Source organism: Pygoscelis adeliae, unplaced genomic scaffold (genome assembly GCF_000699105.1).
Source record: "Pygoscelis adeliae isolate BGI_AS28 unplaced genomic scaffold, ASM69910v1 Scaffold29, whole genome shotgun sequence".
Classification (NCBI taxonomy): Eukaryota; Metazoa; Chordata; class Aves; order Sphenisciformes; family Spheniscidae; genus Pygoscelis; species Pygoscelis adeliae.
Genome location: NW_008825611.1, coordinates 828548 through 853091, shown reverse-complemented (window position 1 = coordinate 853091; position 24544 = coordinate 828548). Strand labels below are relative to the sequence as shown.

Genomic DNA, 24544 nt, shown 5'->3' with positions numbered 1-24544 from the left:
TAAGGCTGGGAAGCACAGACGAGGGAGGGATATGCCAACTCCTTTTTTCCAGTTTAAATCAAAGCAGGACAGTGAGAAGGGAAATGTACTGACAAACTCACGTCAGTTTGAAGGAAAGCCCAGATGCAGCCACACTAAATAATCTCTTTTTCTATGCCCTCCATACCAAGACACAGCACAGGGCAAAACCGCAGATTGCATCCCTGGGGCCTGGCTCCTCTTTGGACAGTTTATCCATGTAATTTTTGGCCAATAGATGTTTAAACCCCTCCTGCAAAGCTCCTGGCAGTGTATCGCGTGTGCGTCCTGGTAGGGAAGGAAGGACACGGTGGGGGGAAGCCTGTCCCCATCTGACCCTTTCCTTCTCAAGCTCAGATCTGCACCAAGGGCAGCTGACGTTTAAACCGACTATTATTAGACATCTGCTTTGAACGGGGAGACTTTACACCTCGCAGGGTTATGTCCTTGCCAGGCTGCCCACAGTTGCACGCAGATGCCCATCAGCTAAAACTCCATGCAGTGCCATCTAGAAGGTGACAAACGTGGCCTGCCCACCCCCTCCTCTGCTTCCCAGCACCCATCCCGAGGGGCTCGCGGCATCCCTGTGTGTTTATAGTACTGGGGTAGCACTGAGCCCTTCGTTACACCTCACTTCAGCCCAAAGGTGCTGTACAGCCCTCCCAGCTTCCCAAGGCTACTCCTGGGCACTCAAGCAGAGACCTGGGGGCTGTCGTGGAGAGAGACCCTCATGGACTGGAGAAAGCTGCCACAGAGAGGCCATGGGCCCAGGTGACCCCGTGACTCCCAGGAGGTGTTCTTTGATGGGTGCACCACCGCTTCTTACTGTTCTGGGTCTGTTCTTGGGACCTCCGGCCTGTCCAGGAGGGATTCATTTTGGGTAGGAACACACCCTTACTCTCCGGTCATCTTGCAAGAGGATCCCCAGGCGTTCAGGACAATCCACCCACGCAGGCAATCCTTTGTCACAGACCAAGACCTCAAAAGAGAAGGGACATTTAACACATACCCCACGCTCCCCTCTCACCCCAAGCTTCTTCTGGCTGCCAAGGCCTTAGTCCTTGCATCAGTTTGAGGATCTCTGTATTTGGCTCCTTTTGGAGGTCCCTTTCTGGACCTTGCTGTGAAGGGGGATGCAACCTACCTGCCTGAAGGCGACGCAGAGCTGTGAAAGGGCTCGCAAGCCTCCCCACACCCTGCTCCCGCTTCACCCTTCCGCAGAACAGGACGGTACAAGACCGGTTGATGATTCCATGGTGCAAGCACAGTCTGAGCACTCTTTCACTGCCCCGGGCACTAGCACATCTCGAAGGTCCCCATGCCAGAGCACAGAGCAGCTCAGGTCCCAGAAATTTGAGGCTGCCCCCATACTCGACAGCCCTCTGAAGTTAACACTGCAAGGACTGTTTCCCCCTTTTCCTGATACCTGTGCATGTGTATTTTATATGTATATAAAAATAACATATAAGAAGGTCACCAACATTGCTTCTAGGGCAGCTCATGCTGATGGAGGCCAGAACTGGCCCTATGTGTGGAGGGTGAATCCCACAGAACATGGAGAGATACAGTGGCCAGAGGCAAGGAGCAAGTTTGCAGACTCTGGCTCCTCTCAGATGATGCTACCAGACCCAGAGGGCTTGTGTTCACATGCAAAAAGCCCCTCTCTTTTCTGCAAAAGTGAGCTCCTCAAAGATCCTGATGGACTAGAGGGAGCTGGAGGGCAACTGTCTAAGCCTAGGTCCTGTGGTAGGTAACTAGTGAATTTACTCCGTGGAGAAGCAGATCATTCTCAGGCTCCCATGCAACACAAAATTCACTAGGTTTTGGGCTCATCTCTGGTTTGGATGATGCCAAGGAAGTCAGAGCCACAAGGGCAATGCTAGCCAGGTCCAGACACTCTCAGTGCACCCTATCAGGTAAAAGGTGCAGTTATTTCTTACGCTTCCCCATTAAAGCATGAAGAAATCCCATTTTTGGCTCCCCAGACTCCCACGGGTAAGACAACACACGTCCTTAACATTCACAGTTGAGACGCTCAAACGCTACAAGTGTTGGGGATTACAGAAGTACCTCAGCTACAGGGATCCCCACCAGTCACCAGAGAAATACGTACATCGGCACTAGGAGAGAAGTCCAAGCAATGCTGGGAGCTTAAGGTTAAATAAAGGACACTGATTAGGCACAAAGTAGAAATATATAAACAGTATATTTCTTTTTATTTTGTTTTTAAATACAGAGTTTCCTTATACAATAAAGGAATTCCCTCTCCCTCCCCCCCTGCCCCAAGCAAGTCTTATCAAAAGAAATCATTCACCGTAAAATCAACACTAGATAGAGGCATGCGCTTTAAGAGCATATTTAGCAAGTGCAGTATCTATAGACCGTATCTCCCTAAATAGGAACATGTGCTTTCCCTCACTTAAAATAGTTCCCCAGCAATCTGTGACGGAAACCTCCTGGTCACCGAACACCGAAACGTTTAACCGGTTACATGCCATGTGACACGTTGGAAAATAAACCCACCGCTGGTCTTCTCCCGACATGCTGCAGACCGCCCCAGCCAAGCTGCTCCGCTAGCCTTCGCCCGCACAGAAACGGGATGCAGGATTTGAGATGAGCCGGCTCTGCCTCAGGAAGGTTTCCCCTCTTAAATCACCTCCTCGGAGCTCGCCCCGCATTTACGCTCCAACAAGAGCAGGAGGGGAAGCGAGGGAGTATTTAAGATACAGCCCCTTCTCAGGTGGAACCAAGGGGAAGGGGGTTTGGTTTGCACTAAAGTTCAGGAGCGCATACTTTGGAGAAGTGAAGTTTTTTTGTCTTTAGTAAGACAATTCCTGTTTTCTGGGGTAACGTCTGTGTGGGAACGAGGTACAACTTCACATCAATAAAGAGAACAGGGAGAACAGAGGAGCTAAACACTTCCGAAAATAACAGAGCACTAAGCCACCTTATTAAATCAGAGTACCTCCGCCAAAGCCGAGAGGCTAAAATCCTCAGAGGGTCAACAGCACAATAAGCTCCTCGCTTTCCAGCAGCTGCTGTGCTTTGCAGCTGAATCATGCTTTCTCCCATGGGAATAGATCCACTTAGACCTGCCAGGCACTTCAGATCACAGCCCGGCACCTGCTGGGGATGGACACATCCAATGCACATCCCAGCAGGCACAGCTTCCAGACACGGGCAATTAAACCAGGACCCTAATTACACTTTGGCATCAGAAGTCTTAGGGATGGGAGGTAGCTGCTAACACCTGGGCAGACAAAGGAAGCTCCGCAATGAAGATGTGAATCACTTAAAAGCCTATTTATGCAGGCTGGGACTCTGCTAGGGATGCAGCCTGAAGTCAGTGGCACTGAAGTTCAGAACTATGCGATGCTATAGATACACGCTTTAAATAATAGAAAGGTGGCTAACAGCTCCCAAGGTAAGCAGTTTATGGAGAGGAGGGTACACTGCGTGAGCTTGGTCATGTCGCTCAGATGGCAAATCAACCACCTCCTGAAAAGAGATCCCCTGCAAAACTGGAGATGCCAGCTCTCACAGCACCAAGGGCTGTACCTTCTGCTCCAGCCACATCTGGGAGAGACCAGCACGGCCACGTTACCCTGCCATCACTCATACGGACACTTGCAGAAACCATCTAAGTCATCCAATCACGTGAAACTTATCTAAATTCAATGCCTGGAAAAAGCGTGCCGAGACACCGATTGTTGCCGATAGAGCGAGAACTGATCTCAGCCCTTCAGCAAGCCTCCCAGGCACTGAAACTGATACTCCAGCTCTTGAATTTGATACGCTGATTTTCTGCAAAACCCTGATCACATAACAAATACTTCACTGCCAGAGAGCTCCTCTTTTTTTTTTTGCACGCTAAGAGCAAAAAGCCAGCATAGCTCAGGTCAAGAGGGAGAGAATTTAATTGCAAACTGTTTTTTGTTTTTCATCTCTTTGTTCACCTTTGGGACTCCCACCTGCAGCTAAGTGAGTGACATCAATACCCTTTGCAGGAGCAAGAATGTGTCATGCAGACAGCCAACTGAGATGCCACATGCATCCCCCTCTCCCGCTCCAAGAGCAGACTTCAGGTCTCCAAGCAAGCAGCTCTTTGCAGCTTACTGCATCAGAGATGCAGATGGAGCGCAGAAGGCAGCATCTCCCCCAGGACAAGCTCTTAATATTTAATGCGACATCAGAACAGCGCCAAGTGATCCAAGCTCATGCAGAGTTTTCTACAAGGGAAAGACAGACACAGCCAAGGATTGTCTTAGTTTGAAAGGAAAACACACAAAAGCTGAAGAGGAAAGTGCTAATTTGTATTTCTAAAGCATGTACTCTGGCAACTCCCTCGTCTGTCTGCTCTTTACACAATATTGATGGTTTGCTCTTTGCAACCAGATCTGCAGCCAGTAGTGTAATGGACAGGGTTTGGTACTTAAATGCCTTAATTAGATATGAAAACAATTAGAGAAGACTATTCTCTTCTGACATCCACAAGCCTCAGCACAGATAGAAAAATGGGGCAAACCCATCCCGTTACATCTATTTAAGTTATTTTGGAAGCTTGATAGATGAAAGGAGGACAGTCCAACTGGAACACTGCACCATAAAGTAATCATCTAAAGAGATGCAGAAGACAGAGCAACTGTAGGACAATTACGAATCCTTCATAATTGCCTATTATGGCAAAGCGAGCCCCAAGGGAGCAGCCGCTGCCATGCTGCTGCTCAGACACAGGCTCTAGTTCTCCAGAGAAGAATACCCACTCAGCACTTTGGCAGCATTTCCACAGTGGGGATGCCAGAATCAGCTTCCAGAGAAGGGCTGGGGAAGATGAGAGCTGGGTCAGGAGATGACAGAGAAAATGGCTTGCACTGAAGTTTTGGGGGGACGGACACAAGACATAAGCTTGAGCCAACCCTGGTTCTGCCCGTTAACCTTCCAGGTAGGTAGAAACACTACGAAGGGCACATACAGAACACAATGAACAAGAAAAGCTTGCTCAAGGAATAACACGAACACGTGTCAACAGACAGGGTAGATACACACATAGTAGGACACAGACTGGAAAAGAGTAGGTGCTTTTGGTGACATAGCATGTCTCAGGTCCCTTTTTTCTTGCTGAGAACTCCACCAAAAAAACCCAAAACAAAACCTTCCCTCCCACCCCCAAGTGTTCTCCAGCTACATCCAGCTTTGGCCAACTTCATGTTTCTTCAAAGAGTGTCCACAGAACACAGTTCAGCAGCAGCTTCTAAAAGCAGCCAACTACGATATGCAGAAGTTTACAGCTTCAGTCTCTTGGTACAGCTGGGGATATGAACCTTTTGGGGAGAACCGTTTGACCTACAGCATATGGAAATGTGACCATCTACCATATTTGTTTTCAGAGCACCTCAGTTCACACAGGTCATCAGGAAGTATGTATCACGTCCCACAGTTGTTGGGCTCATCTTGAAGCATTTCAGCAGACGGCAGCTCTGAAGCAAACCAGTTGAATTAATTTACTCCATCCCCATCCTTTCGCAGCAATGCACTGATGCATATCCAAGTAGAGCTTAACATTTATTAATAGCTTCAAATGTTGACGCCAGAGAATTTGGGGATTGTTGCTAGTGAAGTTGTCAGATTTGCTTCCTAAGCAATCTAGAAAGTGCTATGCTGCCTGTTCAGCAGTCCATGTTTTCACCAACTTTCCTTAATTTACATGGAGAAACACATCTGTTTCCATACATACCGCGTCAACAGTATTTTTGAAGGCAACAAAATAAGTCTCAGACCAACAAAACTATTCAGGTATAAATCCAATTTTAATTGTCAAGCTAACTTCTAGCTCCTACATTCAATGCAAGGATCAAAAACTACAAGTTTGAGAGTAGAAGTTTATTCTATCCCCAGTTTCTGATCGTTTTGGCAGCTGTCAAAAGGTAATTCCAAAATCCATTCGTTTCAGAAGCTTTTTGCTACCTTGCAGTTCCAGGTGAACATCATGGACTCTCTTAATAGCTATCAACATCTTTCAAACCCAGTTCTTTGGCAAGTTATACATAGCATTGTGCATATATAAAGAGCTTATAATAAAACTTCTTTTACATTCTAATTGTCTTAACCTTCACAGAAGTATTAAAGTGCTCAATCAACTCTGAACAAACTCTCCTTCCCTAGTTAGCCTACTTCATGGAAACGCCTGCACTTAAGTCAGCAAAACCAGAAGCAAACAAGAGAAAAGGTACTTGTATGAAAAAATCCTCTGCAGGATCATCACAACCCCTTATAAGCCAAGAGGCTTCGAGTCTCACATCTCCCTTCTACCCATATATCGAGACATGGGTCCAAATGTGCAACCAGTCTAAGCCAGCACAACTTCTTTTCCCCGAGTTGTGCTGATTTCCCATCAGTTGATTCTTTGGCCCCTGACTTCTGTAGAAAGAAAACCCTGCAAAACAGAATCCTATTGATGCTACAAAGAAGACATGAACACTGAAGTCATACTGGTAAAGCAACAGCGATAAAAGATATAAACAAGAGTTGTGAAGGATATTTAAACCCCCCCCCAAGCTATCTGGATTTTAAGTGATCTCAGTTAGCAACATTTGACACTAGCTGAAACTAATGCTTTCAAAGAGGCTTTAAATGGGGACATTTTTGGTCCTTCTGAGTGGGGGGGATGGAGGGTACATCTCAAAACTATTTCTTCTGGCAAGACCTGCATGCCAGTTCACCCCACCATGCTCTGCAAGGGAGGAAATTTCACCCAGGGCCTCTGCTCCTCCTCAAAGAGGACCAGAGCCACGTTGTTCCCTTGGGCACGTCCTCTCCTTCCTCCAGCCACAGCATCCACAATATGATTTAAACCAGCCCTTCAGGGCGACTTCATCCTGCCAAGAGCTGAGACACCAGAAATGCAACCCCAGGACACGTGCGTTTAATAGCTTACTCAACCACAGGATGATGCTTTTCATTCTACCTTTGGTTAAATCTTTTGACATCCGCAGGAAAAGCATGTTATTTAAGCAACATCAGGCCTTTGCGCTCCCTGTCTTACAACAGGTACTGAACTGTTTTGCTGTCACCTGCTCTTTTTCTGTTGACTGAAGGTCAGACGTGCTTTTACCACCTCCGCCTTCGCACTGCCCCGAAATCCTGTTTGCTGACTGTTTGCCCCGTTTCTACACGTAGACCTTAGTAACAGCTATTAGTGATCTCACCATAAAAATGACTCAAAAAGCTAGGAAATATTGATGAAGGTGGTCAGAAGCCACGCACATATTTATACCTGCTGTCACGCCACTTATCAGACATGACATGAGTTAACACCCCTGCTACCCAAGACTGACTGAAAGCCAAATGCGTGGTATTACCTGCTTTGACGTGCTGGGGTGGTCATCCTGACCCTGAGACTTCTCAGCAGTCCCACAAGAGTCGGTTGGAGCAGCACAAAGGTCATGCTTTCAAGGTCACGCGATGTGGTTTTGCTTGCTAAGCTGAGGGCTTTCCCCTGCGATTGCTCTGGGAGATATTAGCCATGGCCACGTTCTTGGGAACACTCTTACTGCTCTCCTCCATCAAGTATCAATACAAAGATGAAGGGTTTCATAAGAAAATAAAAATTTAGTTTTCCATACATGTTTTAAAGCCGTAGGCAGCTACATTAAGATGAAATACTGTCTGATATTTAGTGCAAATACACCAAATCTTCAGTGGCTTGAGTCTGGCTTAGTTTCAGCATATGAGCTTTTTACCCAATGCCTTCCTCCCTCATTACAGAGTTCGTCTTCCTCATCATGCACAGGAACACCCAAATCAGTAGGGCATATGCTGATAAAAACTCTGCACCGTTTACTGGGCAAGCAATTGGTAAGAAACACTTCTGTGCTAATAATATATTTGCGTTTCATTTTATATTACCTTTCTTCCCTCATTTCTGCTGTTTTGGAAGTTCATTATCTTCAGAGGTCCACGTTTTTCTTAACACTCTACCTGTGATCTGTAGCGTGCAGCAAAGGGCAAGCACGGAACTAAAGGGCGGCTAGTTTCACAGTACTCCAAATAAGAAAACTGACCATAGTACAAGCAAAATTAAATAAACTGAAATATAAGAGACAGCAGAAGTTAGATTCATCCAGAAATATAATATAATGTCTGGGAGTGGGGAAAACTGGAGATTAGCTACAAAACAGAAACAATGAAATGACCAACAAATATTGATTAGGCGAAAGAGAAACTTTCATTGCATGCTGTACATTAAAATTAAATGCAAAATTCACATGTTGGAGCATTAAGACAGAATGATGAAGGTCTCACGCCATGGCAAGAAGCAAGCAAAGGAACACCTTGAATAAAGCAACGCATGAACAAAACCAGTAACTGAGCAGCTTCAAAAGGAAAAGAGTGACCATATCTCAAATGAGAAAAAGCAGCACTGAAGCAGAGAACAAGTATATGGTCAAGACATCACGGGTAACACTGACTGCACAAAACACTTGGTATTTTGAAAGAATCAGGCCTATTTGTATATCTATGCAAAATATATACACAAATCCATATGTATATATGTACACATAGGCACTACTGTACATATGTATATGCAATCATTAACACAACTGCCCTTTGACAAGTTTCAGCATCTGACTCTGGGTGCAAGCAAGAATGTTGCAGTTGTGCAAAACTACACTTCTGTGTTTGATTACCGAGAAGTAATGGCAGAAAGATCCAAAATAATTCCCAAATAGCTTAGACCCAGGTGCAGTTTCATCAACATCACCATGCGAGCCCAACCTCTGAACATTTCCAGCTCATTTGTAGAAATTAAATATTCATCCAAAGCCGTGGATTGTATCAGTACAAATTATATGTTTCCAACCCTGCTAATCTGTAGAGATGGCCAGGCATCTCTCCTGACATCAGTGATTTATCATGAGGCCATCCCACCCAGAATACCAATTGGGGAATACTGGATGCATGGGAAATTGAATTCAAAGGCCAGAACAGGACTGTCATTCTGTAAAAGAAGGGTCAGTTGCTGTCCTTATAGTGTTTTGGAAGAAGGGGATGTGGTGCATAAAAAAGATTCCCCCCACCCCTCAAACAAGGGAACACGTGACAACTCTGAGAACGCATGCTCCAACCGTACGGACATACTGATCTTTGGGGTTTCCAGTTTTGGGATGTGGAAAGTAGGATTTCCATAAAGCTTGCTTGCCTCACCACTCCAAAGAGCATCGGCCTCCCGAGTCCAAGGCAGTTTTGGTCTGACACTTCAACGCTCAATTGGTCTTTGATATGTGTGCATTACCAATGCCATATTAGAGCAGAAAGAAAGTGGTGAAAGAAAGAACTGCAGATAGATTGTTCTACGCCTCGGCAAAGCTGCCCTTCAACTCCAAAAGAGCTGTCCTCACTGCTCCGTGGGCGGAGGACCCCGTTTAATGCTCTGCATCCATAGCATCCAAGTACTTGGCTTCGATGATCCTAGGGAGCAGGTTATACCTAAGATTGAACCAGAGAGAGAGCATTAGTGCCTGTTTACCGTTGCGTAACATTTTGTTTGTCTGTCCCAAGACTCTCGGTTGAGTTTGTCCATGGCCGTGCATACAAGGGATTCACCCAGCTAAAGGGGAGATGAAGTGGGGGAAGTTAGAACAACCAAACCTGCAAGCAAATACAGCATTTATAGGAATAACAGTGCAGAGCTCCTCCTAGAAGAAGCCTCCTCAATTTCAGTTGAAGAGGAAAGAGATCATCCTCAAGGAGAAAAAAAATCTCTTTCCTAGAACACTCTGTCACCACAAAGTCTTAAAGGTGCCAAAAATGTACCATCTCACCTGACCCACAGCTATGCTCCTGGTTTGTGCTGGGGAGGCAGGCAATAGCTTCCTGCTGCCTCCAGTTTGCTAGTGGATAGGTTACTTTGCCAAGAATCACCACTTACTTCTCATTTCTACCTTCTTCACCACTTTTCCTATAGTTTCCCAACACACAAACCCCACCTGATGCAGCCTTACTCATTATGACACTATCAACACCAGGCACCAAGAACTCACAGGAGAAACCCTCCTCTAAATTTACAGGGCTGGCTCAAGGACCTGCATACAAGGGTTGTCTTGCACTTCCCTCAGTTCTCCAAGAACCCCAGCTCACTCCTTTAAGCTCTCCCACAAAGAAGCTTTAATAGACAACCCAGAAGCTTTAGACTTAGTGCTTTTCTAAAGACCATCAGCAAGACTTGAGACCATGGCAAGAGGCTAAGAAGGGCTGACACGTTCATTCCTCCAGCTGCTGGTAAGACTCCATCCCTACCTGGTGTCTGGATTCTCCATTGGATCATGGAGACAGTGATTCCCTTACTTTTGGGGTTTGTTTTTTATTTGTTTGTTTGCAAGAACATCCTCATGAATTAACCTATTTGGGCGAGAAAGGCAAGGCACTGTAACAATACGCTGTGAAGTTGCTCTCATTAAATCCTACTGTGCATTTAGTTTGATACTTTTCCTTGCTTAACAAGGAAGCTATTCTTCAGCTGTTAAAATAAGGCACAAAGCACTAGAAAGCCAGTTTAAGACTTGGAAGGGCCTTTTCAATAGCTATGCAAGAGATCCCAAGCAGCACTTACTTCTGAGAAGTACCAGGATCTGCTTAAACAGACCTGTCATGAAATAAAATGCTCGAGAGCCATGGGAGCACAGATAAGCATCACGGAGAACTTGGAAAGAAGATCCTTCCTCTCAGAGCAACTTTAACCTCAGTACTCCTCACAGCAGGGATTAGAGCGTAACGAACAACTAGTCATCCCAAAGTTTTGAATCAAAGCCAGGAACTGGGGATACCCAAAGAGATCACATTTTCTCCTAACAGGCTGTGCTCCACTGCAATAACGAGAAGCCATTGAAATCCATTATCTTTCACATTAAAACTACACCAGTGGAAAAAGATGGTCCCTCACCACTGACAATGCAAATCATGCATCTAATGCTGTCGGACAGATGGAAATGTGGCTTTGAGACAGACAACATGGCTGGTTTTCTGGATGGGACACTGAGCCATGACTCAACTCATCTGGGTTTGATTCTTGACTTTGACCCCTGGCTACTCTCCCATCTCCTCTTCCTCCCTTCACTTCTTAAAAAAGAAAAGAAAAGATACTTCATTTCTTCTAGTCTGTCTCATCTATTTAGAGTGCCAATTGTTAACTACAGAGCTCATGCATCACGGTGCTGCCTTCTCGGCTGGAGCCCACAGAAACTGCATGAAAGCAAAAGAAATCAGAGAAAGGAAAGCAAGGGCAAATTTCTGTAGTGTGCCAGGTAGCACTGTGTTCCCCTTAGCAGCAGGGCTGATTATCCAGCTACTAGAAAAAGCTGCTCTGGAAAGAGACACAAGTTAGCAACAGAGCTAGCATAAGATGATAGTATCTTATTTACTCAAAAGAAGATATATTTGCACCCCTAAATTATCTAGCTCTTATTACAAAATCAGGTTCTTTGACACAGCACTCTCTCCACGCTAACTTAGCTTATTACACTACGTCCAATACTTGAGTGTTTGGCAAAGAGTGTCCCACGTTTTCTTTTCTGTACTGAGCTGCTCTGTGCAGAGATTTGCAATTCCCACAAGAGTCAATCATCCAGCACTGCACACAGTTGAAGTATTTACTGGCCACTTAACCAGTCATCCAAAGTGACGCCTATGTGAAGGGTGTGTGAGAGACTCTTACCATAGGAACAATAATTTCAGTGTTTTCCAAGATTTTGTCTTTAAAAATCCAGCCCAAATAGCTCTAACCTGATCCTGTTGAAAGCCATGGTAGTTTTGATAATTGCTTTTGTTTTGGAAAGAACTGGAGCCATCTTTATCACCCGAGGAAAACGCCGCAATAGCTGCCTTGGCAGATGATCACACTGGTAGCCCTGAACTTTGAGATCAGACAGAAAATCTCCGAGACTGGTTGTGTTTGAGCTTGCAGATATCACTGGATGCCATGCTGACCTAAAAATAATCAAGTGGACTCAAAACAGAGTTCCTTCCAAGATCTTATTATGGCTTCTCATTACATCCAAAGGGTGGAAAGCATGAATGATTTAACTAGAGAACGACTTAAGTAGAGAATGATGGGCAGTCACTGTTAATGAACATTAAGGAAGAAACTTGTTATATTTCTCAATGATTCTCTCTCAAGACTGCAAGCTATTGTGGAGTCCTCCCAGTTTCAAAGATACATTTTAAGACTAAATGTGGCCAGTTTGACTTAACTGATCATTGGCAATGGCATTCAGCAGTGCAGGAGGTCTGTAAGGTCACCACAGCACTGGATAAGAGAAGAATTTCTCTTAGGAAAAGTTTCTAGCTCTGCTCTGAGCACAGGCCTTAGGAAATCAAATTGCAAAGCAATATGGAACATTATCAAATACTTAGAGGGAAGGCTCAGACTACAGCTTCTTGGGAAGATCAGGCATCTCACAGGCACTGCAAAAGGAGACTTACTTGCCTCTCTGCTAGCTGTAAGAAGAGTACCTGCCAGCCCAGAACCCTTTGCACAACACCCAGCATAAGTGAAGACACAGGCTCTCAGCATTGTTCCTCCTCAAGCCTGAGCAGCTGGTGAAGAGGTCACCATCACCCACTTCCAGGATCTTGGCTACTCAGGAAAGTACTGGCTGCCCTTCTAGACTACTCAGACTTCCTGCACTCCAAGCCTGAAGACAAAAGGCATGGGAGACAGGGAAAAAAAGAGGGCAGCCAAGCTTCGTACCTGATTGGGATCATCCCTATCATGATGAGCGGGAAGATCATCTTCATGTAGGGCAACGGTGACATGCCAAAACCACAGAGGATGAGGAGCTGCAGGACCTGCAAGCCTGTGAAATAGTGGATCTTCCTCTGGGGCACTCTGCGGATGTAATGTGTCGGAGGATAAGCAGTCTGGGAAGAGAAGAATTACACGTTAGACATGCAGCAACCTGGACTTGTGACTGCAGAATGTGGCACAGGCTTTTGAATGCAAGGGTTTTAAGGAACTCATCAATTTACAGGGTGCCTCAACATCAGAGTCCTTAACAGGTTCAACAGCTGAACACAGGATTTGTAGGGTTAAACAATGCCTTAAACCACAAAATTGGCAGCAACACACAGAAGATGACTGGGCACTAGAAACCTGGAGAAGAAGAGACACACCACACAGCTAAGATTGCCTTTGGGAGCATCTGGAGTGCCGTAAAATATCTTGATAAGTACAGTAATGAGATTCCCCTGAGTAGGATTATCAGGGCTTTGCAGCAACATGTGAAGTGCCTGTGGGGGTGTGCAGGGGGGTGATGGTAAGCAGATGCATTCGGGTGTTGTTACTGCTGGATGGTTTCTCCACCTGAAGCCCAGCCTCTCATTATTGTATAGCCTTCTGTTCTCTGCTGATCAGACTCCATGCTTGCCCCTGGTGGTCCCATTTCTTGGCTGAACCCCAGCAGGGGAAGACCAGCAGATGAGATTGGGGAGGTGTGGGAAGAGGCTGTACTCAGACTGCAGTGATTTTCTCAACTCATAAAAGCTATTCATTTTTGAGAAAAAAGTGACATTAATAGGCTAAATATCGCTCGTGGTTTCTTTTGACAGTTACTTGCTCATGTCTGAGCACAGGCTTTGACTCACTGTCTATACATCAATGAGGAGTATGAGCGACTGTCTGCTGGCACTGATACAGACTCAATGGATTTCAGATTGTGCCATGACTCATTAAAAAGTTTCCAGAAAAGGGAGATCTCCATATCTGAGAGTACTTTTTAATTTTCCAAACCAAAGCTTGGAAAATTCCACACATAATTTGTACTAAACCCAGAAGTAATATTCCACATACATCAGTAACTATTCAATCCTCATTCAGAAATTGACATGACAAAGGTAATCTTTACCCGGATTTCACAGTTTTAACCTCTGGGATGTAATATTAGAGATCAAGATAGATTAGCAGAGATGCAGAGCCAAATGTTGGGCTTATTAAGCCCTTGACACTTGTTACATAAAAGAAGATGAGCCGGAGACTCGCTGTTGCTCCCAGGTACCACGTACACTGCAAGCTAACACCTTCTTAGCACTTGTAATAAAGACGGCTTGAAAACAGATCTTCCAGATGTTTTCATCCCACAACAGAAGGGTTTCAATACGGCAAGTAATTTAATTTTGAGTTTAAAATCCTACCTCATGGTATTTCACACAAGTCAAAATGAAAGTGTAAAATCTAACAAAAAATTACCTGTTCTGAAGCTTTGTTGGGGAAATCAAAGATCACCATTTACTGACATTATGCATGTGCTTTTTAATATTTTTTTTTAAATTTTAAAATGCACATACTCTGCAGCTGACAGACATCGCAGTGGGTTTTTAAAACACTTTTTACAAACACTCTACATTCAGCAAGTAACAGTTTGTGCAATTGTTTTTTTAAAAAGGCACTGCTTGAATGTATTTTTGGTTTGCACTCTACACAGTTTAGGGGGCGTCTTCACTAGTAGCAGCTATCCTGGCTCCATTCACGCACTCATTTTTGCCTTCTGGAGATAGGGGCTCCAGAGCAATTCTTAGCAGTCTGAAAAAGAGGAGGACTATATCCGAGACATGGCTCCGAACAAGAAAGCTCAAACGCTTTTGTGGCAGGGAAATGCAGAAAGCAATTTATGCAGAATTTCAGAGACAGCCAAGATGCAGTGCAAATCTATGAACAATTCAGCTACCACTTTTTTTTTTTAACCCAACTATAACCATGCCACATTTGTTGTTTGACACTGCATTATTCTCCCACTCATTTATCTGCTTTAATGGAAAAGACTTCTCTTGCTCATGTCTCAGCAGCAGCCAGGCTAAACTAGAGACCATCAGGTTTCACTCCCTCTTTGCAGAGAAAGGTGAAAGGGATCTGCAAAGCGCAGGCTGGAGCTGGCAATCAGCCTACTGAGAACATGAGTTTTGGGGGTAACCCCATTCCCAACACCAGCTTCCGCATGAGCTTCTGGCACAGTTTGGTGCTAAGGTTGTAAATACAGTTTCCTTCTCTGTTCCATCAAGCTGGTGCCCCGGTCTGCGTACCTGTTCTTTGAGCAGGAGAGCTACCCTTTCAAAGAGTTGGTTCCCATCAATGGAGGTCAACGCGATGTAGAGGAAAAGGCCATAAAGGACCGGCTTTGGAATCCACTGGAGAGGGAAAGGAAGGAGCAGGAGCGAGAGGCCAACCAAGAAGTTTGCCACTAGACTTGTCAGCCGGGTCTCCTTCACGCTCACAATCCTGAAAGCAAGAAAACAAGGATTAGGGGAGTAGGATAATATCCCAGTATCCACGTAAGCTTATTGCTGGGGCTCACTACTCTGCGTAGGTGCAGGACACGTGCCGCTCGGGAAAGGGAAACTCATCTCCACTGCACTGAGATCAGCACTTCTGGCCCCATGCTGACACTGAGAAGGCAGAGCTCTGCTGGATCCAGGCCAGGCACTTAATCCACAGCTCAAACACAGCAGCTGGAAAAATGCCAAATTCCCCTTCTGCAAAGCTCCACAGTTCCTATCCTGAACTAAACTGCCCTCTAAACTAATTCTGTGTAGCACATTGCAAAAAAAACCAAACCAAAACAAAAAAAAACCCCAAAAAAACCCAAACAGGCAAGGCTCCTTTTCTAGGCAGTAATCCTTTCCTCAATTTACCTAGTGCATATGCAATTGGCTTTTATCCAGAAGAAAATTCAGTGACTTCTATGGGAACTAATGAACCTCTTGTAAAAAAAAAAGCCTGCACTCTTGACTGAGAGTCAGCATTTTTAATGTATATGAGGATCTCCTTGTTTATATGGAAGGGAAAGCTGAGCGCACTATGCAGGAAGCTAGAAATTTAATTTTGCTGTGGATAATAGCAGTTAGACTGCAAGTGGCCTATTACCATGCAAAACATGTAATTAATTAATGCAAATTTTCTAGAGCTGACAGACCACAGATTGATTTTTTTTTTTAAGGGGGGGGGGGAAGACTGACAGGAAAGCATGCAGCAATTTTCAGAGCCTACTTGGGGGGTGAGGGGAGGTTGTTTTGTCTTCTTTTCACTTCAAGTAAATGTGTGAGCATCTCCTAGTTTAAAAAAAAGTTACCAGAAACAATAGGAGGAAAAAAAACCCCTCATCTTTAAAGACTACTTATAAATAGAGAAAAGGGGGATTCTTAACATAACTTCTTTGAGAAGATAAATCCACCAATTCGGTGGATAAGCTACTGAGTAAATCCCCCTATTATCAGGAGAAATTCTTGTCCATAGGCTGTTCTGGTGTCATTTAGTGGCCTCATTCCCTGGATGTGAGCCCTCATATTCCAAATTAACCCTGCACGCAAAATACTCTGAAGATTAACACAAAAGCCAGCCACAAGATCTATCAAAACACGTTTCCCCCTTTTACATATACACTGCTGAGACTTCGTAATCCCTTCTGTCCTAAAGAAGATTGCTTCCCAGTGAATTCTTTCAATATTAAGTTTTTGAGTCTTGCTTATAAGTAAGGTCAGGTTGAAGTTCAAATCTGTTTATACGTTCAAGAGCATAATGAAGCTGTGGGGATAAAGGCGCCTTCCACACCTGTATTTAGAGAGAGAGAGGGAAAGGGTAACAGCCCTTGCTCTCAGGATTTGGGTAACATGGCAGAATTAACACAAGCAGTTGCGAGACCTAAGGAACAACAGGTAGCACAAACAGCACACAAAGTCCTGAGGACAACACTTGAATTCCTTGGTGAGTAATGGGGCAGATCATACATACTATCTAGGATTACCAAGACAGGATGCACAGAAGAGCCACAGGAACCTCTAAGTAACCTCCCCTCTCCCCGGCTAGGTGTAAACAGCAGAAACCACAGCTTTCCTCCTTCCAAACAGATTTTGTTCAGATCCTCATACAAGTCTCCTATGTCAAGAGGTCCCTGACAATGCCTAGAGAAGCCGAGGGACAGTAGAGCTCTTCACACTCTGATCTGCACACTGCTCTTGCCAGCTCTGGAAGAACCTGGACATCACCTAGGTGGATATAGTTTGGCACCCTTTTCACTGCCTCCAGGTCTGGATCACCACAGAACAGAAGTCTTGGAGATGACAAAGCCAAGCAGCTTAAAGTGCAACTGTGAGAGCTTATTCAGAGTAATTTGATAGTCCTATAAGGAGTGGTCAGACTACTTCAGAGCTACCAGAACCACTACGAGCCTCTCAAGTGGCCCAGTAAAGCAGGAGTAAAAGGATGCACTAACTTATTTAACCTCATCCAGGTACAGCAAGGGTTCCCCCGGCTTCATCGCTGGGCAAGCTACAGAGGAAGCATTTCTGCTATTTCAGGCAGAGATCTAACCCACTGCTGGGGATGCTTGCGACCTGCAAGCATCAGTCTGAGCACAAACAAGTCTGCTAGGTTCCTTGCAAGTGAAGTCAGGCAAACCAAGAGCTTCATTAGATACAGAGCCACCACATTTCAATCAGATGCAAGTCTGCAATTACAAGAACAGCTCAGAGTAGCAGCCCTTTGGTAAGGGATTTTTGAAGTTCATGAAATTTTCTGCCTGTCATCTCTTGGGGATGGAGCAATCACAGCACTGAAGAGTGTTTGATCACATACAAGATGTACTGCAACTACTACTGTCAGCTCCTGCTAATGCCACTTAAAGTAGACTGGAATTTCTTATCAGAACATAGTTAAAATTGCTCATCGTTGACCAAACTCAGTATCTTTAAAGCTGAAGTTCCCAGCCTCAAATTGGTCTTTTGCCAATTCTAGCGCCTTTCTTATTTCCAGGGTAAGGACGTCAAGAACAGTCACATTAAGTCAGTGGTAAGATATACAGTAATTTGCACGTGTTCAGAATCTGGTTTGGCCCTTGAGGAAACAGCTCCAGAAAGCCTGTGCTGCGATTGAAATGAGGTAATTAATGGAGATTAAAGAGCATAATCCAGGCTCATTTCCCCAGAATCCTTTAAATACAGCTAGCATGGGATTAGCCATTCCCTACCTCCTCCATATGAGCAATGAGAGCCTTTTTGCAGATTGCCACATGAAACTCAAGTGGTTACTCTACAGGGGAGAAAATTTTGCTTTCATTGTGACAGATCTTTATTCTTGTTTATATCATCATCCTCACTGAGATCTTTGAGTCGAGTGCAGGAAAGGAGCCTACCAAGGGAGCCAGCGCTGAAAGAACTCCTGATTTTCTAACTGAGCTTCAGTACATTCTTTTTCAGCTGAGCTGGCTAAGAGAAAAAAAACAAAGACAACATTGCTTGGAGCCTCCTGTTTATAGTTCGATGCTTTGCAGAGAACAAAAAGCTTCGGTCTCAAAGGGAGTTCAGATAACTAGGAAATCCTTGTTCCCTTCTTCACTCCCAATATCCAGTTCACAGCACTCATTTACTTACCGATTTGCCTCCAGCAGAGGAAGAGCTGTGCCACTAGGGAACACGCTTAGTGAGGTTAGGGCATCCCTCAGCCCTTCCAGGATAATCACTGGAGCCATATCTAGGTTAGCATGGCCAAAGAGGGCTCTCCGATGCCCTTTTTGGGCAGCTGGGTGAAGGAGCAGAGGACAAGGGCAGAAGGTAGTCCTTAATTCAGGCGGGGGACTTGACTTTGTCAAGGATAAGCCAGAATGCAGAATAAAGACGGGGGGTGGCAAAACAGGAAAAAAGCCACCAGGTATTAAAATTGACAACAGAAGACACAGGAGGGAGGCTTGGCACATGGATTTCAAAGTGTAGATTCTGCATCTCAAAGAAATGGAGAGCAGAGGTATCCCAGAGCAGATCACGGACACCAGCAGAAAGGGCATGGATTAAAACCCTACAGAATTCAAGTTACAAAGTTGCTTTTTTGAAATAGGGTTTAGCATTTATTCAACACAGATATAGTTGTGGGAACCAACTAATACCGACACATACTAATGGGAATACAAGCCCAAGGGACTGATCTCCCAGGAAAGGTCTGTAAAAGCATTGCAGGGAGCAGCAGGACTCGGCAATTTCCAGATGCGAAAGGTGAAATCTGTCCATCACCAACCCAAAAAGCAGCCGTGCCAAGTTGGGCTGGGCCAGCTGGCACCAAGAACAGCACGAAGGCGAGACTGAAGTTAAAAGACAGACCCACTCCATCCCCCAAAGTAAATGATCACTTGGCCTCACTTTTGATAAGTGGCAACTCAAAAATGGAAACCAAGACAGGATTATTAAAACTCATGGCATATTAGTGGAAATTACCACTTCTGAAGTAAAAGCACTCAGCTGTAACATACTGAGATCAAACAGACCAGATAATCTCTATTCTGGAGCAGGTTTCACAAGCAGCAAAAAAGCTGGTCTTAAATAGAAGGCTGTGACCCGGGCATGGCTTCACAGTTGCTTTTGCTTAAAAACAAGAGAATTTAATAAGCATCTCTCCTTCCCAAAACGTGGCGGAAGATGCTATGGGAGCTCTGAAATAATGCTGCATTTTTCCTACCCTTTGTAATAACCACCAGACAGGTTTTAGGCAATGAATCAGACTGTATTTTTTTCTGGTGAAGACATCTGCAAAGATCTAGCCAAAGCATCTCCTCAGCTTTCCGCAAGGATAAACCTAAAAAAGGCCTTGGCCAACTCTTCCAGAGGACAATCTGCACTGGAGTAGATGGAATCCCTGCAGGTTGCCACCAGCCACTGACAAAAGCATAAGTTCATCTGTTCTAAAACAAGCACTTTGGTGAAAGGGGAATGAAGCAGGGTCACAGGCCACGCTGGCTGAGGTGGCTTCATTTGGTGCATTCTCCCCTCCAACCTTCATATCTTGCAGGTCTTCAAGAAGACAGCTAACTCCCCAACCACGTAACCCACTGTACCCAAAGGATTAGGAAACCACAAATGAAACCAAAGAGATCCAAGACAGCTCCGCGGTTCCTACTTACGTCTCATAGATGTGTCCATTTTCAACCCTCTCCTCCACGTAGGCCAGGGCACGGACATGCATTGGGGAGTGAGGGAAGGCAGCATGGATCCACGGGAGGCCAAAGACGGACAGCCCCGTGTTAATCAGCGCAACGAGCAGGAGGTCCCAGTGATAGGCTGTTCCCTTCACCAACCTGAAACGAGGTTTTTGTTGACAGCCATTACACCCGGTGCAAACTGTAACAAGCTGCCCTCAGCTCGAACGCTGAACACCGAAGTGCACTTCCATGCACAGAGCGCTTTCGCACTCCTCCTGCTTTACAGCCTGCGTTACATGAACACGAAAGGTAATGAAACTTGATAGTTTGCTCCCAAAGCAGTCATCTCCTGGAAAGAACAACGCTGAGCAGAAAGGCAACCCACTAAAATAACAGCCCATGAAAGTTTCATCAGTGTTTTGCCACTACATTTATTGCAGAGTCCACTCAAAATACACACGTATATCTGCTAGCAGAGCCCACATGAAGAGTGGTTAGAAACCTGAGCATGGGTTGCCAAACTACTGACACTGAAGTTTCCCACCCGTCTTGTTTTTAACCTTGATCTCCCTCCTTCCCCACGAGCGGAACATGTGCTTGATATGCTGCAGTAATCCCCTAATTATGTCATTGCTACTGCACGATAAGAAAATGGGACATGAATTCATTAAACTTCTGCTCCTCCTCAGCAGTCAACCAAGGAGATATGCTCCTAACGTTGGTGAATGCAGGTGCGCCTCCCCATTTTGTTTGTGAGGGGAGGGGAAACTGGCAGCCTTCACCAAGGAAGCTGACCATTCGCTTTGCAAGGACTACACAGAGAGCAGCTGCTAACACTGCACTCACATCTAGTTTAACCTTGCCATTTTTTGAAAAGGTCTGCCCCTTTCCTGAACGTACCCATCTGATACCAACTGCTCAGATACTATCAGTAGAGTTTAGAAAAAGGCTGGAGAAGGATTCAGCTCTCAGACTTTGATACCTAACTTAAAGGTCTATAGCTGTGTTTCTGCCTGGGCATCAGAGCAGACAGCAGTTGTCACCCTGACACAACACAAGGGATTAGCTGAATTGCTCTCCAGGCACCACCAACTGGAAAGGGAGCACCATTTAGGTGTCTTAATGCCACCCAAGAAAGCCCCGTTCAATACCTAAGCAGAGACTTGGAGCCATCCGAGATGCTCTAGGACGTGAGGTGTATGGAGCTAGTAGATCTTCATGTGCTGAGTCATGTCTATGCCTAATGCCTATCTCAAAAAGCAGCAGATGCCATTGTTTGGGAAGCAGGAATTTTGGGTGGGGTTCGGTTTTGGAACAAAAAGACTCGTCTCACTGGAAAGCGCTTACCTCCATTGACTGAGGAGGCTACCTAGTCAGGTCAGGTAGACGTCTACATTGCAATGCCTCTGAAGCTGGAAGGTGCTGGCAGGAAGGGCGGGATTGTAAACACTTCCTGTGTTGGCTCACACTTTGAAAGCACGGCCCCTGCTCGTGTGCCGCTTTCTCAGAGCAAAAGGCATCTCCAGCATCCCCAGGGTTTGATTGTCCTCTCTGCCCTTTTCAGAGGGCTTTCTATGTACAAAGGCCATACATCTAACAGCAGCATCATTTTAGTCCCCTAAATTGGGACACTGGTCTCAGCAGTCTTGCAGCACTGTGTGCGGTATACACCTGCTTTGAGCAATGGATAGGCTCCACAGAGCTTGTCTAGCTCAACACACATACAAAGATCTAGATGCCTTATCTCAGGTCATCTTCACACTGCCCAACCAGCCCAGTATCCCTTGAACTGTCCCATAAGCTTGCTGTGATTATTCTCTACCAAAGCACGTCAATGTATTTTCAGGCAAGCATCATCTTCTCCCTGTTTTTTCTACACGAGGAAATTGCTACATTTGGTAAGACACCAAATAGCACATTCTCCATTTGGCTGGTACAGACGACGGCATTTTTATTCTATGATGGTACCACAAACGGAAGGTGTCAAGTCTAGTTTTTGCATCTCTAAAAACCCATGCCCTGATACCTGATCAGCATAAGCTCAGCCCTGGAACAAGGCATTATGAAAAACACTATGAAGAACTCCAAAGAATATTTTACATTCCTTAAAGACAGCCTAGTGGAAAACACCAAAAATTTAGAAGACACTCATATTAGAAAAGAGACAACCCACTTACATTACAGATTTATGCAACACTTTAAAGGCATATAATAAAAATAAGAGGAAAAATTAAGTGGTCAAAGAAAGCCAAATTAGTATAACTGAATTTGAACTTGCCTTCTTTCCCCTAATTCAGTGTCACTCCAGCTATAACATGGAGAATGCTAATGTATGTTATGCAAGGAGAGAACCCTCCCACGCATTACATTGGCAAAAAAGCCTCTGAGACATGGTGGTTTCCCTGGACAGTGTCATACACATTCATTTTCGCTATCATACCCAATTACAGTTAGCACAAAAACAGTGGGAATATTTTAATAGTGCAACATCTCGACTCAAGTTTGCACATAAATCAGACCTATCAGACATTAGATATACTGGTTTACTTCACTTCCACCTTTTCAAGCGGAGACTAACAGCTCCAAACACTTTTTTCTGATGCTCAACTGCAGCATATCATGCTAGGACATTTGTGCAGGTCATTGACTTTTCATTTTCAAAAAATTCTCTATACTGCAAGAGCAATGCAAGTGAGCATATGGGTCAGACACTCCCTAAATATCTGGAGGTACATCCACAGACCTCAAACCATACAAAATATCTACGTAACATTCACACATAGGCAAAGAAGAAACAGGCTGAGGTAACGAGCTCATCGATGCTTTGCATTTTTAACTCACTGCCACAATATTGGGTTTGGGGGATGGTGAGGAGTTAAGCAGTAGGGTTACTTTCATCTGTGACAATAGAAGTTCTGAAGAATATGTCCTGAATATCTTTTCTGATATTCAGACAAGCTTTGGACAAGCAGTGTTGGGAAGAGACTCGATGACATCCCTCCACAGAGGAAGAGAAGTACCGAAAGCATTTTACCTGTTCTCTGGGGCATTTGTGAGCGACGCCACGATGTTCTGCTCTATGAAGAAGAGCATTGACAGGAGGAACCCCAGCCCCATGGCGCTCATCACTGACCCGATGGAGAGGGACTGGACCGGGGCCAGCACGAACAAGCTCTCAGATGGGTTGTAGTTAAATTTGGACACTGGAAAGAGGAGGGGAATGATATTAGGAGGCACCTTCTTGTCCAGCCATCCACATGGACTCAAGTAATATTCTACCCACACCACAAACTATTGGGAACTAACGCAGCAAACCAGGCATGATGCTCTGGCAAGTGGGAGCCAGAAGGCCGTACAAGACAGGCTCATCTGGCTGTTTTAGTTTTTTTTTTTCCTCCATCCTCTTAGAACTTGGCTGCCATCCTGATTTGACAGATTACTGCTAGTTCTAGTGAGGCGTTATATGTATTTGAGCAAAACAAAAGAGGGAAACTTGTTTTCCACAGATGCGAGGCATTTTTAGATTACAAAGCCTTGTTTGTAACTAGCAGTATACTCCTCCTGCTCAGTTAATCAACTGACAGAGGCTGTTTAAAACTTCCTTATATCCAACAAGCCATGAAAAGCATTTTAGTATAAAATGCCCCTACTTTCCTGCCATTGGAAGAAATGCATGACTAGGAATAAATCACACATGGCCACACATCATTTTACAATCCAACTGGATGGAATGGCCATCACAGAAAAAAGCCATTTCTTATTTGTTTCCATACATTTCCTCACATCACCCACTCACGTCACCACAGGACAATGCAATTCCTGTCCCCATTATCGCTTCCTGATATGGAAAAGCTGATCTATTTGGCCAATGAATGGTGTCTCATTTTTAGATTTCCTTGTGTAACTCAGAACTGCCCAGATGCTCCGCACCGTTTCACCTAAATTAGGAAAACGTAAACTGGAGACAAAGAGGACAGACTGGGATCATCAACTCTACGTCTGTATGACTGGCAACAACCCTTCCTGCCTGCTAATTACTCTGCCCTTTGTTCTTTGCTAGAAATTGTTGATCCTCTTTATTGTAAAGAGATACCTACTTTAAATTACATTGAAATTAAAAGACTCACTGGAATAATTTATCTAGAGAAAAGCCTTCAGCCTCGTTTGATTAGGGGGTTGAATGAATTAAATATAACATTGAGGAAATCTGAGCTCTTGGGGTGGTGGGAGGCACACACAGTATTTGAGAAATTATATGGAAGAAATCTGCTATTTTTTAGCAAAACCTTCCTAGGACTTCATTTCCCTTTTTCATACACCCTAAATAGCTTCCCCTAAGTATTCCAGAGAATAAAAATATAACTTACTTTCGATTTCCTTGAAGATATAGGAACCCACAACAGAGAAAGTCAGAACTGAAATCGGTAAGGCACAGTCGGACAGAATTTCACGTACTCTCGCATGCAAATACGGGCTGTAATTTAAAGACAAAAAGTTTCCATCAACACCACACTAGGGACAATCACTCAATCCAGATAGCATTAATGCTTTAACAAGTGAAAATTCAGTCCAGTCTTGCA

General features: G+C 44.8%; 1 protein-coding gene across 1 annotated transcript in view; it reads right to left on the bottom strand.

Annotated features, from left to right (window-relative positions):
- Positions 1 to 7779: 7779 nt before the first annotated feature.
- Positions 7780 to 24544, bottom strand: part of SLC4A11 (solute carrier family 4, sodium borate transporter, member 11) — a 68974-nt gene continuing 52209 nt past the window's right edge. Inside the window, exons 16-21 of the mRNA XM_009332715.1 lie at positions 24332 to 24438; positions 22999 to 23167; positions 19947 to 20120; positions 15088 to 15283; positions 12764 to 12933; positions 7780 to 9504 (exon numbers count right to left, since the gene is read on the bottom strand). Of these exons, the coding sequence (XP_009330990.1) occupies positions 9441 to 9504; positions 12764 to 12933; positions 15088 to 15283; positions 19947 to 20120; positions 22999 to 23167; positions 24332 to 24438 (880 nt within the window). The 3' untranslated portion in view covers positions 7780 to 9440. The remainder of the gene's footprint in view (positions 9505 to 12763; positions 12934 to 15087; positions 15284 to 19946; positions 20121 to 22998; positions 23168 to 24331; positions 24439 to 24544) is intronic.